Raw genomic sequence first — 14227 nt, 5'->3', positions numbered from 1 at the left:
GCTTATCAGTGATGTCTTAACGCATGGGCCGAACCGATCACGGCTCGAAGGCCTCAAGAGAAGAAAGGTATCATTTTTGTGAGGGCCAATCATATCTCATTTTTGTGAAGGCCCCTCAAGATAAGAGGGGCCCTCACAAAAATGAGATTTGGTTGAAATTTATTAGAATTTACCTGGTAGGGCCTCAGAAAAAAAAAAACACTTAGGACGGCCCTGTCGCTTATGTCCTACGCATTTCAAGGAGTGTGAATGCTTTCTGCGCATTTTTCCAGGAGTCAGCAAGTCGTGTATGCATTTCAAGAGGTGAGCAAGCTCTCAACGCAATTGCTAGAATATGGAAGCCTTCCATGTATTTCTAGAGGTACGCACGCATTTCTAAAAAGTGTGAAAGCCCTCTACGCATTTGTAAGGGTACGCACGAATTCAAATACAAAGACGAATACAAATGCAAAAGCCCCTGATTAAGAGGTGGTGCCTAGGCCCTCTTTCATTTTGCCCTGGGGCTATTATGCTGTTGAGACGGCAGTAGGCACAAACTTTGTTTTTGGATAAAAATTTGTTCCGTAGAACAGCCTCATTATTCCAAGGGTTCCCTCATTAAACAAAGGGTTCCGCTGAACAAGCTTATAACCATCAAGGGTTCCGCGAGCAACAGTACGTTGGTCTGGTCTATAGATACGCAAGCGTTGTACGCATGCGAGTAAGTTTCGTATTTCTAGGGATGCACAAGCCTCCTACGCATTTCAAGGCGCAGAGCGTCTCTTCGATACTGAGGGTTATGGGCTGAATATTGGGAACAATTATATTCGAGGCTGAATTGTCTCTTCTCTTAATGGCCTCCGAAGGCATGTAGGCCCTTATCCCTTTTGTTATCAACTTACGCTTTTTAGTGTCTTTTTCCTTCTTGCTCTTGACCTCATTGCCATTCATTCCAATCCAAGGGCCCCAAAGTCACGTGACCTAAATTTCATCCGTACTCGACTTGGCTACTTTTCTCCAGTGAAACTGGCTTGGCTGGACTGGATTCTGCCCAAACAGTGTGCCGTGACATTGTGGAGAGGCGTCAAGAGCTTTGGAGGCCCCGTGACAATTATATTTAGCATGGACCCTCTCACACGAGGGAAGCTGAAAGAACCAGGAGGTCTCAATTTTATTTTTTATGCTATGAATTATTATGGATGAGCCCGTGAAAAATTCTGGCCTGGAAAATCCACCAATTTACCGTCTTGGGGCCCAGTTCATTGCAGGAAGGAAGTACAGGGTGTTAATAAAATATGTCCCCCCATAATTAACAAGGCCATACATGGAGCACTGTAAGACCAGTCGAAGCCCAGGCTGTGTCCCATGAGGGATATAAGTCTTTAACCCCGAGGGGTTGGACCACGCTGGAGAGAGCTGAGTGCGCCGGGCTGGACGGCCTGGATTCCAAGCCCCCCGGTCCGGCGCCCCCAGCCCTCGGTCCCTATGATTGGGGCTCCAGGCCGTGAGGCCCGGGCACCCTACCTCCATCGTCCGGAGCAACTTGCGGCCCCCTCACCCCAGGGCAAGCCCAGGAGCGGCCTACAAACCCAAGCAGACGCCGAAGCATCACCCCCAGTCAGCTCCTCCAGTGACCCGATTCCGCCATTTCCCCCAGGGTGTTTTATTCATCATTTCGAAAATATTTACAGGATTTACAAACAGAAGCATCTCATGTTATTTGAACCCGCTATCGGCACGACAGTTTCCTCTATTGGGCGCGGTGTTGACGTAGTTTGTGGTGCACGCGACACGTGCCCTTTTGGGCGCAGTTTCATCAGTTCAAGTGTCTCTGTAGTAGCCAGGCCAGGTGCTGAGCTACTGCCGCTGCTTGGCTCTGGTGAGCCCTCGTTTGATTGGAGTCACCAGTCCAGGTGTTGGGCCACTGCTGCTGCGACTGTGTTGCTCTAATGAGCCCTTGATGTGGTTTTCTGGCCAGCCCAGGTGCTGGTGCGCTTCGGCTGATTATCTCAGATGAGCCCTCGGTATGTCTGTGTGGCCAGCCCAGGTGCTGAGCCACTGCTGCTTCGGTTGATTGGCTCAGGTGAGCCCACGATGTGTCTGTGTGGCCAGCCCAGGTGAAGCCCATAGATGGAGCACTATTCTTCGACGTTTTTCGGAAACTTGGGACCATATAAAGCTCTGTTCCCCTACGTGGGCAATATCAACCTGTTTGCCGACGACTGGCCTAGGGGCATTTAAAATTTTTAAGTTAATAGGTTTATGAGTTAATTTCTTCTACGGCCGTACCGTATAACAGCTGAGCAATCTCTTCCAGTGCCGTTTATAAAGGCTAAATGACTTCGTCTAGGGCCGTATTTAGTCTGAAGAATAGTCTCGTGTAGAACACTAGACGAGGCTACAAAATGTGACTAACTTTTTATTGGGCCAGTATAAAAGCTGAACGACCTCGTTTAGCGCTGTATAAAAACTGAATAGCCTTTTCTCTAGGACTGTATAAAGTCTGAATAACTTTTTTCTAGAGTCGTATTAATGTTGGATAGTGCTGTATGAAGGCTGAATAACATGTTAACTGGGCCGTGTGTACAGACTGAATAACTTTTTCGGGAACTCCTAAAATAATTAATTACTCGTTCTACAAAAAAATTTGAAATTAGTTGCTTAATGAATAAATTTCTTAGGAAGGCGTGTAAAATCTGAATAACTTTTAAGGCTTATTGAAGCAGAATAACCTCTTCTAGTTACTGCATATAAAAGCTGCATAATCTCCTCTAGCGCTGTATAAAAAACTGAATAAACCCTCTTAAGGAACGGTATGAAGTCTGAATAACTTCTTTGGCAGTATAAAAGCTGTATAACCTCCTCTAAAGCTGAATAAAAGCTGGATAACTTTTTACCCCAGAGTCGTACAAAAGCTAGATAGGGAGGTATAAACGCTGAATAGCGTGTTCACTTGTTCGTTATATAGGCTGAATAACTTTTTCGAGAATCATAAAATGATGTGAAGTCCTCCATTCTTTCTCCACGTAAAATTTCAAATTTCTTGGTTTTATGTGTGCAATTCTAGGGGGCGTATAAAGTAAACTTTATAACGGGTAATAAAAAAACGACTTTTTTTCTAGAGCCGTATAAAGTTCTATAAACTTTTTCCGGAGTCTTCTAAAAGCTGAATATCCTCGTCTAGGGCAGCATAAAAAATTAAATAGGCTGTTCCAAGGCAGCATGAAAGCCGAGTAGCCTCTTTTAGGGCCTCATAATAGCTAAATGTTCTCTTCCAGGGCATGGATAACTTTTTCGACGACTCAAAAAAAAGCCGAATTACTTCTTCTAGGAACATATAAAATTTGAAACTATCTGGAAGGAGATGCACGTCGGCCTTCTATCGGTGGTGGTGATGGAAAGGGGGGGTGCTATCTAAGGTTGCCCCGCATGTGAGACGACGGGGGCATCGCTTAAAACCTTTTGCCATAAATAATCATGAATTATTAGGGGCTGTGCGGGGCCCTGCTTACAAGGTTTAACTGAGGGAAATCAAGTTTCCTGAGCCTCGGGGGTCGTATATTCGTCTCAGTAAATGCGACTTTGTAAAATATCGTGAACATTTCACGTTAAAAAAGACTGGAAGCAATGCCCCCTCCCCTTTATTGTCCGTCGAAGACTTATTCCCATGGTCTTGATAGGATTTCAAATAGGCCTTCAAAGTTTTTTAAAAAATCAGCACTTATTTTATAACCACATTGTATTTAAAGGGGGAAAAACTGAGTTTTTTTCGCTGTAAATTTCATAAAATTGCGTAAAAAAAAAATTAATTCAGAACATTAAAATGGATATAAAATAATTTTAATTATCATTTAATTTTAAATTTCCGGTAAATTTAAAACATTTTTTAGATTTTCTTGAAATGAAGACAATTGTTCAATTACGTCACATTTTAAAGCTTCAACGCCGTATTTGTTGTGTTTTTTTTTCCTTTCAACGCGTGTGGCAACCCTATTAATTCTGTCCAGACTCGGCCCGCCCTTTTTTCTCGTATATAGAGTCGTTTGCTTCTTTCTCTCTCTCTCTCTCTCATCACATGTAAAGCCATGTAGAGAGAGAGATGCACAATCAAATCTTCGTATTCAACTTTGTATATATACACGACAAGATTCATTCTCCCTGTATGCGAATTGCATACCGGGGAAAAAAAAAATTTTGAATTTAAATTTGAAAAATTTTGACTGAAATATAGTTTCGATATATCTAAAAAGGATAAAATTTTCTTAATTTGATCGACGAAAAATTAAGGAAAAAACAGAGCCATGTTTTTGTGGCCCGTGGTTTTCATCATTTTGAACGATGTTGTTCAAGGACATTACGCTCAAGGTAAGTGACTATGTCGTTTGTTTTTGTTGGAGAATTATATCGAGAAAACACGTATTTATACGTGCGAGTTTTTTTTTTGTTTGGGATCCAGCGCCCAGGCTCAGGCACAGTAAACGCACCGCAAAACATTCATAAGAAACAAATTCATCGACTATAAATTTCATTTAGAGTTTTATGTGAATAGCTTGAAAATATTTCATCGATGCGACATAAGAAAAATGTTTGGTTGGGAGCCCTTGGGGGAAAGGGAAGGGGAGTTATTCATGGGCCCCACCCAGAGCCTCACTTAGGTTGTGTGCGGTCGCACCGGGTCTCGCGTTCTGAAAGGTCCGCACTTTACAGTAATAATAATTCCTTTCATATAAATTCCGGTATTTTCTAAACTTTCCTCATTTTTTGGAACTCAGAATTTTCATCGATTCTGGAGTTACTTCTTGCATTTTATTTTGGATTTTCATCGATTCCGGAATTATTTCGTGCATTTTATTTGGGGTTTTCATCGATTCCGGAATTATTTCGTGCATTTTATTTGGGGTTTTCATCGATTCCGGAACTATTTCTTGCATTTTATTTGGGGTTTTCATCGATTCCGGAATTATTTCTTGCATTTTATTTGGGATTTTCATCGATTCCGGAATTATTTCGTGCATTTTATCTGGAATTTTCATCGATCGATTCTGGAATTATTTCTTTCATTTATTCCGGATTTTCATTGATGCTGGAACCATTTCTTGCTTTTATTCAGAATTTCATTAATTTTCATTTTCTGCATTTTCTATCCTCCTCTCCCACAGAAGAATATCAAAACTCGGGTGGTAAGGGGGAGGGGGGGGGCCCGAAATCAAATTCAAACACTGCTTCTCTGTGGTGTCTATCAAAAACCTTAGACCAGAGGAGGACTCAGTGTCCTAATATCAGGTCGGTTTCCTGTATTGGACGTAGTTTTAAGCTATTACTTAGGCCGGCATTACACTATAAAAGTTTGATAAAATTTCTTTTATAAAACTTAAAAAATGCAGCCGGTAAGACTATCGATTGCATTTGCGCGAATGTAACCGGTACGATTATCGGTTGCATTGTTCAAGTTCTATAAAAGAACTTTTATCAAACTTTTATAGTGTAATCCGGGCCTTTGTCAAGAAGTTAAAGTCAAAATATGATATCAAAGTGTTATTTAGTTTTTTCGTTTTGCGGCCACTAAAATTTAGTGACCCGGTGCAGCCGCACCCCTTCGCACCTGCTTAAAGAGTCGGCCCTGATAATATGATACACACACATCCTCAAGACATACATCTCAGAAATTAGACATCACATTGGCAATTACTCTCAAAAAACAAAGAAAATCAAAAAGAAAGAGAAATAATTAGGTAAAAACCTCTCTTTTGCGGACACCGCGCAGGCGGGACAAAAGAATTCACCCGTAAAACGAGTTGACCGTTAATCAGAGGTTCGAAATACATACTTTTATTATACAAGGAGAAATTATTATTTAATCGTAAAAGAAGGGTGACCGGTTTTTTTTTTACTAGATTTTACCGCTGGGAGCATTTACCGACAACAACGCACCGCCACGCAATTCACCACCAGGAAGATTCACCGCCAAACGATTAATCGACGGAAAAGTCAACGCTGGGAAAATTCACCGACAACAGTTCAGTTCGTCACCAATGAGTAGCCGAGTGATTGAGTAAGTGAGTGAAGGTGTGAGGGAATGAGTGACCAAATGAGTTGGTGGAAAAGCTAGGGAGCGAGTGAGTAACCGTATGAATTATCGAGTGAGTGAGAGAGTTACTGAGCGAGTGAATGATCGTGTGAGTGACTCGTTCATTCGCTCACCTGCTCACTCACTCGATTATCTGCTCACATGTTCACTCACTCGATTACTTTCACTATTTGCCCACCTGCTTACTCATTCATTTGATCATTTGCTCACTCTCTTGTGCTCACCTGTCCAGATACTCATTTATTTGCTCACCTGTTCACTCACTCATACGTTCTTTTACTCCCTCTCTTGCTCATCTGTTCACTCACTTGCCACTTTCACTAACTCACTCAATCTTTGCTCAACTACTCATTAGCTAACTTACTAACTCCCTCACTCACCCGCTAACTCACTCATGTATTAATTCGCCTGCACACTGACTAAACCTGACTAACTTGATTAATCACTCACTGGCTCACTCACCTGTTCACATCCCTTCAATCACTATATCACTTTGCCGATGAATTGTCGACTTTGTCGACGAATTTTCCTAGTGGTGAATTGTCATGTCGGTGAATTGCATGGTGGTGAATTGTTGGCGATGAATTTTCCTCACTACCCCCCCCCCCCCCCCCCACCAAAGGTAGATCTTGCGTACGCCCAGTGACGTTTTAATGCAAGGGTGGCCAACCTCTTCGAAGACGTGCCACAATCAAGATTATTTTCGATGCGGGTGTCAATCTACGAATTTTTACACGCGAACATGTGTCCCGTTTTTACGGGACAAAAAAGAGCGTTCTTTCAAATACAAATACAGCGCCACAACAGGCAAAATGCCCACCGAGGTGGCTGAGAAAAAGATGCCCATAAAAATATGGATGTCATATATTTCAAAAATACAGCAACCCAATTAAAAATGCAATTAACAAAAATTATAAACAATATATACACATGACAAAATACTACACAATGCCCATAAAGAATACTTATGGTTGTCTGATTCTAAGAATGGATAGCTTCTCGATTTACCCCAACATGTTTATCGTATTTCTTTTTGAACGTGTCAATTGTGTTACAATTTACTACCTCCGGGGGTAAGCTATTCCATTTATTAACAAACATTTTTTTTCGACTGTCGTATTACTTTCGTAAAAATGTTCAGTTCATTACGCTTGAGTTATAAATTGTTTTTATTTTTGAGTCATAAATTTTCGATTATCGCAACGCAGATTATGTATGTACGTTTATTGATAGAAATTCATCACATGTACACTATGTTGGACGTAGACACAGGAACCTGAGGACTAAGAGTGTTTGCCCCCCCCCCCGCACCCCCAATAAACTTTGTGAGAGGCGGTGCCGCGTCTCAAGAGCACCACGGGTCCCCAGGCCAAATGATTTTTCTGAGACCTTCCCCGGGAAATTTGCATGCTTACTCTCAAAAATATTACAAGCATCTCTTATTTTTGTGAGTCCCTTTCTTCTCGCGGTCCCCGGGCCGTGCCCGGGTGGGTTCATGCGTTAAGACGGCACTTGTGAGCATCAAGCGGCTTTGCTGGTGAGAGGGCTTAGCCCCTCCCCACAAGAATTCATCTATATATATATACATGTAGATTATGGATTTATAATTGTATAATACATGAGTACCACATCCCGAACTCAAAAACGTGATATGGTACTCATGTATTATGCAATGCATGTACTCCATGGGGCTGATCCTGAATCATATGAGGTCAAGCAACTATGCCCAAAGATGAAAAACCGAACCGAAATGCATGGAATAGAAAGTCCTCACGTAATTATTATTTTAAGAGTAACTATACCATACTAGATGTAGGTTTGGCAGCTTAATTCATAAGAAAAAGATTGCATAAAATTTGGAGAGAATTCTTCTGATTTTTCGAAAAATGGAATAGAATTTTTTTTCTCAGTCAAAGGAAAAAATGTTATCTTATATGAAATGTGCCTTTTAATTTGTTTTTCCAGAGGGTGGCACGCTTTATGTTTCACCTGCACAGACCTGTTTCTTTGCTCACTCACAGAATTTCGATATCTACGTGGAATGACAAAATGACATGCTGCCTTATACAATATAGGGAACTTTTCCTGCGCAACAAAAAACAGTAGCGTACACGGAAGCATTCTCAGATTCTAAATATCCATATTTTGTAAACTTATTCACCATGGAAAAAATGGTGCCTTTCTTAGACACTTTTGTTCGTAACCAATAAACGGGTAAAAATAAAACTCTATCAGCAAAAATATGTCTTTTATAAAATATTGAAGAAAAAAGTTATACAGTGCAGTATGTACCGTGTTTCCCCGGAAACGAGTCCTATCCAGAAAATAAGCCCTAGCTACAATCGTCAATCAGACGCATTTAAATTAGCATGTCGCTGCAACACGTGACGGATGTATGTATATATAAAATGATAATAGTTTTATTATCATTTATTATCAAATAAATATATAAATAAATGATATTATATTGAAATTTATACTTGAAATAAGTCATAGTGTAAACAAAAATTAAATTTCCGTGAACACCCAAGCAGGACGAGAGGTGAACGCCTACGTAAGCAGATAAATTTGAGACTGACTTTTATCAAAGAAAACGAAGAAAATATCTACTCACAGTGTTTCTAATGATAAATAAATAAAAACAACACATGGCCGGTATTACACTATAAAAGTTTTAAAATAGTTCTTTTATAAAACTAAAAAATTGGAACCGAAAAGCGTATTTGTTATATTTGAGCAAATGTAACGGAAATTAGGTTGCATTTAATTAAATAGGCTTATTAATTGTTCTCCAAGTTTTATCAAAGAAATTCTCTAAAACTTTTGAAATGTTTCTCTTTCTTTTTGATGATTTTCTTTGTTTTTTGAGAGCAATTGTCAATGTGATGTCTAATTTCTGAGATGTGTGTGTGTATCATATTATCAGGGCCGACTCTTTAAGCAGGTGCGAAGGCTGCACCGGGTCACTAAATTTTAGTGGCTGCAAAACGAAAAAAATAAATAACACTTTGATATCATATTTTGACTTTAACTTCTTGACAAAGGCCCGGATTACACTATAAAAGTTTGATAAAAGTTCTTTTATAGAACTTGAAAAATGCAACCGATAATCGTACCGGTTACATTCGCGCAAATGCAACCGATTGATGACCGACTGCATGAAAAATACTAACATTATATAATATTAGTTGGCATTTTGAAAGCAATAATATTAATTGAATTGTCAAATTTACCTTTAAATTTTAACAGTTGTTATTTTTTTAAAGTAAAATATTATTAGTAACACTTACAAAATTTTGCCGTCCACAGCTGCCACCATCTACTCTGTTCGGTTGTGGTTTTTAGTGTGTGCGCCTGTTTGGTCATTATGAGGCAATAATCCCTGGTAACTACGGTATTCGGGTGTGTCCAGCTTCTACCGTCGCTTTAATGGTGTTCGTAACGGTTTTTTCAACGGCTTTCTGTGCAAGTCAAGATGGATTCTTGCAATATCGCTGGTTCTAATACCAGTGATACTTTGTGTGTGCTGTGATCGACCAGTATTTCTTCCCCCTCCCCAGTGCATACGTCTGCCCCATATTTTCCCTTTTTATAGGTTTCTGAATGCACTTGGATAGCGTGGATTTACAGCTGAAAGTGAAACAACGACACGTATTGACAGTGTGAATCCAGGAGAGGCTTCGACTATCATCGACTTTTTGTTCGAGTTGTGGTCATCAGTGGACAAAAGAACCCTCAACCTGTTTTGTATTTCAGTGTCGCGGATCGATCTGTGTTTTTCCGCTATCTACGGTTGTTTCTTTTGGGTGAGATATGTATGTTGTGAAGTGAAACCCGGTCCAGACCAGAGACGTGGCTCATCAGGGGTAAGTCTTTGCTTTTTGAGTGCTCACTTAAAATGCCCCTTCGTTGTCCCTATGCCGATCCGGCGGCAATCGCTGAAATTGTGGCTTTTCGCCGGATGGCAGAGAGTTTCGTTTTCGAGGGGAATCATAATTTTGAGACACTGACAGAGAAATTTCTGCCTTGGATTGAAAACATGTATGATTTGAGTAACGATGGCATTAGTGATGAATGTTCTGTGGTTGATCAATTGCAAAATCTTATAACATATTTTGTTGAGTTCAAAATGTCACATAACAATGATACTGTACTCAAAAAACTAATTAGTACAGGTTGTTTATTTTTTGGAGATCTTGAGGGTATTGATTGTGTTCATAAGCTGTCTAACAGCTTTAAGAAAACGCCTGTAAACTTGGTAACTGATCCTGGTCCCAAGTGTGCTAAATCAATTCGTAAGAGTAAGAAGGTAATGGCTGATAATTTATGTGTTAAAAACTCTGCTACAGGTAAAGAATTTGTGCATGGAAATGTTTCAAAGATAAATGATAAGGTAATCAGCCCAAATAATATTTATGATTGTGTCAAATCAATCGATAATTCTGTATATTTATGTGATAAAAATGACTTTAATTTTGAAAAGAGTGTCAATGATATGAAACCATGTGATAATGTTAAGATGGTATTAATTCATGATGCATGTATCAACAAATCGAACGAAAATGTTATCAAATCAGTTAATGGTTCCATGTATGTATCAAACAGAGTTATTCATGATAATGATCATGACAAGTGTGGTGTAAATGAAAAGCTAGCATTTGATAATGATAATAGTAACCCAAAAGTCAATGTTAACAATACAGATGTTGTTGATGCTATAATTCTGGGTAATGTGGTCTGTAATGATGAACATGGTATCAATGATGTCAATGTAACCGATTGTTTGGTAAAAGAACTTGTCATGAATAATAATGTCACACTACTACCTAATTCTGATGTTGAGAAATTGGGTAAATTTGTTACTATCAGTGAAGGTTGTGATGATGATGCCAACATATCTGATAATTTGGTGAAGGCCTCAATCAATGGTTTCAGTAAAAAGCGTCATATTTCAAGTAAATGTAAATCACGTAAGCATAATGAAGCCCTTAAAAAGAAGTTGAAAAGATGTGTGTTATCCAAACTTGTGTCATCTCAATGCCCAGTGCCGAATGAGTGTGATAAGCCTCAGCAAAAACGATCGGACTCTGACACTGATACTGATCATGATGATCCGGCACTAGTAAATAGGATCACCAAGGAACTTTCCGACTGTGTTAAGTTATCTAATTCAACGGCTAATCCAGTTTTGCCATCTGTAACTGGAAATTCAGTGATCCCTGACGAAGGCAATGGCAACGAAAAAAGCAGATTCAACGTGGGAAAATTGAAAACCAAGAACTCTAAAAGTGACAAGCATGCTAACAAAAATATCACTGTTGCCAAGGCCCCTCCATCTAATGCATGTATGGCAAAAACTTCAGATCGTTATCTGCCGTCTCTTCAATCCAGGATCTCGAAAGAGAAACCGGATCCAGCACTTGGTTCCATGGTCACAACTGACGAGCCAGATAATCAGCCAAAATTGACGAAGTCACAGAGATCAAAAGCTAGAAAAAAGGCAAAAAAGATGTCTACAAGAGCAAATGAGGTGATGCTCTCCACGGGAAATAACAACTCCACTGGAGCTACTGCTACCCCCATATTTGAAGATAAATCAACAAATGAGTTTGCAATCGCTTCAACAAGTCATCGAAGTCCAGTGAGAGACTCAGGTGGGGTTGGAGAGTGCAATGCAGAGTCGGATTCAGTGGAACCGAGTAGGGTAGAATCTAGAATTGACAATGATTATCCTAATGGTGACAACGATGAATTCACTCAAGTCAACAGAAGACGAAAAAAAGTTAATGTACCCCAAATTGTCTTATCCTCTTGGGGATCCAACTGGCTTGCAACCTTTCGAGATATAAAAAACAATTGTGAATTTGCTCCAGTGTCTAAAACGACAGAGAAGAACATTCTGTTAAATTTATTTAGTGAAAATGATCACAGGAACGTCACAAGGTTCTTGGACGATAACAGGTTCGAGTATCATACGTACCAAATGAATAGTGAAAGGTCCTTGAAATTCGTAATACGTGGTCTACCAGCAAATGTTAACCACTCTGACATCACTAATGACTTATCAAAACAAGGATTCGATGTGATAAAAGTATGCAATCTCAAAAACTATACTTCAGGAAGAGTACTCCCGCTCTTCTTGGTGGAAGTTCCGATCAACTCTAAAGAAATTGCCAACTTGGTCGACATCGACGGGGTTCCAATAGAGATTGAAAGATACAGAGGAAATCGTTTTCCCTTGCAATGCAGGAACTGCATGAAATTCGGACATACAAGTTATTTTTGCCATAATCAAGCCATATGCGCATTTTGTTCAGAAGGACACAGTACTAGAAGCTGCTTGGTTAAGGGAGATCTGAACAAGATAAAGTGTTACTTCTGTGGAGGCCCTCATACAGGAACGTATTCTAAGTGCCCTGCCAGACCTGCTTCCACAGGTGAATCTGGAAGAACCTTCATCTCCAAGCTTCCACCTTCGCTTCGAGATTTCCCCCTTCTAGGCAGCGTAGGAAATAACGTAGTTTTAGAACGAGGAAGAGATAGAAATGGGGAAAACAACTTTTCTGAAAATGAGTTGTCTACTAAAACGGAGTCAAATCCTTGGGTCAAGGCTAGTACAATCCCGTTGGTATTACAACGTTCTGTAGACGAAGTCTTAAAGGGACCACATATTCTTGGAATAGGCAAAGTGCATCTCACGGAAGCCGAACTGGTCGAGGAGCTGAACAGAAAGTATAACGAAGCCGAGCAAGTGAAAATATTAGATTACAAAAATAATCAATTTGGAATTAATTTCACAGATGTAATTCATGAATTCAACAAACATCTTAATAATCGTGATGATTCTTTCGGCGATCACATAGTTAAGCCGTCTGAACTTTCCAAATCTTATAATAATTCTGTAAACAGGCAAATGCCAGTACCTTACCTTGTCATTGATGAAACTGATGTCACTGATGCGTCTGTACATTCAGTTTGTATGTCTTCAACTACTAATGAAACAGTGGAGAATTCACAGAAGAACAACATCGAGAACTTTTCCAATGTTGTGCGAGAACTTTTGGTCAATATGGGCATTTCTGAAGACAAGGCTCATAACCTTATTCAAATTCTGATTGGTTTTATTTCAGCGCTCAAAAATTAATACACCAGTGTCAACTATCAGCAAACCGCTGAAAATTCTGGCATGGAATGCCACTGGGCTTAAACAGGAACTACAAGAATTCAAACAATTACTCTATGACCTACAAATTGATGTAGCACTGGTTTGTGAAAGTTTTTTAAAACCTTCTCATACTTCCAATATCTCTAATTTTGTCTGTTTACGTGAAGACCGTCTACATGGAAGGGGTGGTGGAATTGCGGTGTTCGTTAAAAAGGACATTCCTCACCAAAAACTTTCGATTCCTTCTTCAACTGAAATGGAAGCTTTGGCAGTAAACATCTTCATCAACAGATCACCAATAACCATTTGTGCAATTTACAAACCACCTAATAACCATGTTGATATCAATCTCCTAAACTATCTCGTTAATATCAACAATCCGGTACTAATTGCTGGCGACTGGAACTGTAAAAGCCCTACATTCTTCAGCCATTCCACAAATAGACAAGGTAGAGTTCTAGAAAGATTTTGTAGGAATAATTGCTTGTGCATTCATTCATCGAACATTCCAACCAATTATCCTACTAGTCGATTTTATCGACCCGATGTTCTGGACTATGGAATCTCCAAAAACTTCAGGCACAACATCTTTTTCGAAACAACTGCCAAACTTAATTCAACTCACAACCCTATTATTTTCACCATCGATATAACTAGACCAAAGGATATTCCATATCAACTGGTTACCAACTGGGAAATCTTCCGCTCTACGCTGGAAACATTACCAGTGTGGAACTCAGCGGAATTGACGACGAACTGTATTGAAAATGCAGTAGTTGATGTGACTGAACAAATTAAAACAGCTATTCAAGCCTCTACCAGGAAGATTAAGGCAAAAGAAAACAGATTTGGCATTTCGGAAGAATTACGGGACAAAATCAGACTAAAAAACCGGGTCCGAAAACTCTGGCAAAGATTTAGAAGACGGTCTGACAAAACCACTCTAAACAGACTAGAAAAGGAAATAAGACAAGAAACAACTGAATATGTCAATG

General features: G+C 39.7%; 1 protein-coding gene across 2 annotated transcripts in view; it reads left to right on the top strand.

Moving 5' to 3' along the window:
* Positions 1 to 4034: 4034 nt before the first annotated feature.
* Positions 4035 to 14227, top strand: part of LOC149083882 (uncharacterized) — a 31056-nt gene continuing 20863 nt past the window's right edge. Inside the window, exons 1-2 of one of the 2 annotated variants that reach the window (XR_016192926.1) lie at positions 4268 to 4344; positions 9377 to 9933. Coding sequence is in view for 1 of the 2 variants with exons in the window: in XM_089234255.1 (XP_089090381.1) it covers positions 4281 to 4344 (64 nt within the window). In the remaining variant the exon portion in view is untranslated. Of the gene's footprint in view, positions 4345 to 9376; positions 9934 to 14227 lie in introns of both variants that reach the window. The other variant, XM_089234255.1, reaches the window with a different exon arrangement.

This window comes from Pholcus phalangioides, unplaced genomic scaffold, assembly GCF_987345545.1.
Source record: "Pholcus phalangioides strain wild (caught in Gottingen) unplaced genomic scaffold, Ppha-v1.0 ptg000008l_1, whole genome shotgun sequence".
Lineage (NCBI taxonomy): Eukaryota > Metazoa > Arthropoda > Arachnida > Araneae > Pholcidae > Pholcus > Pholcus phalangioides.
This window is presented reverse-complemented; position numbering and strand designations above follow the sequence as displayed.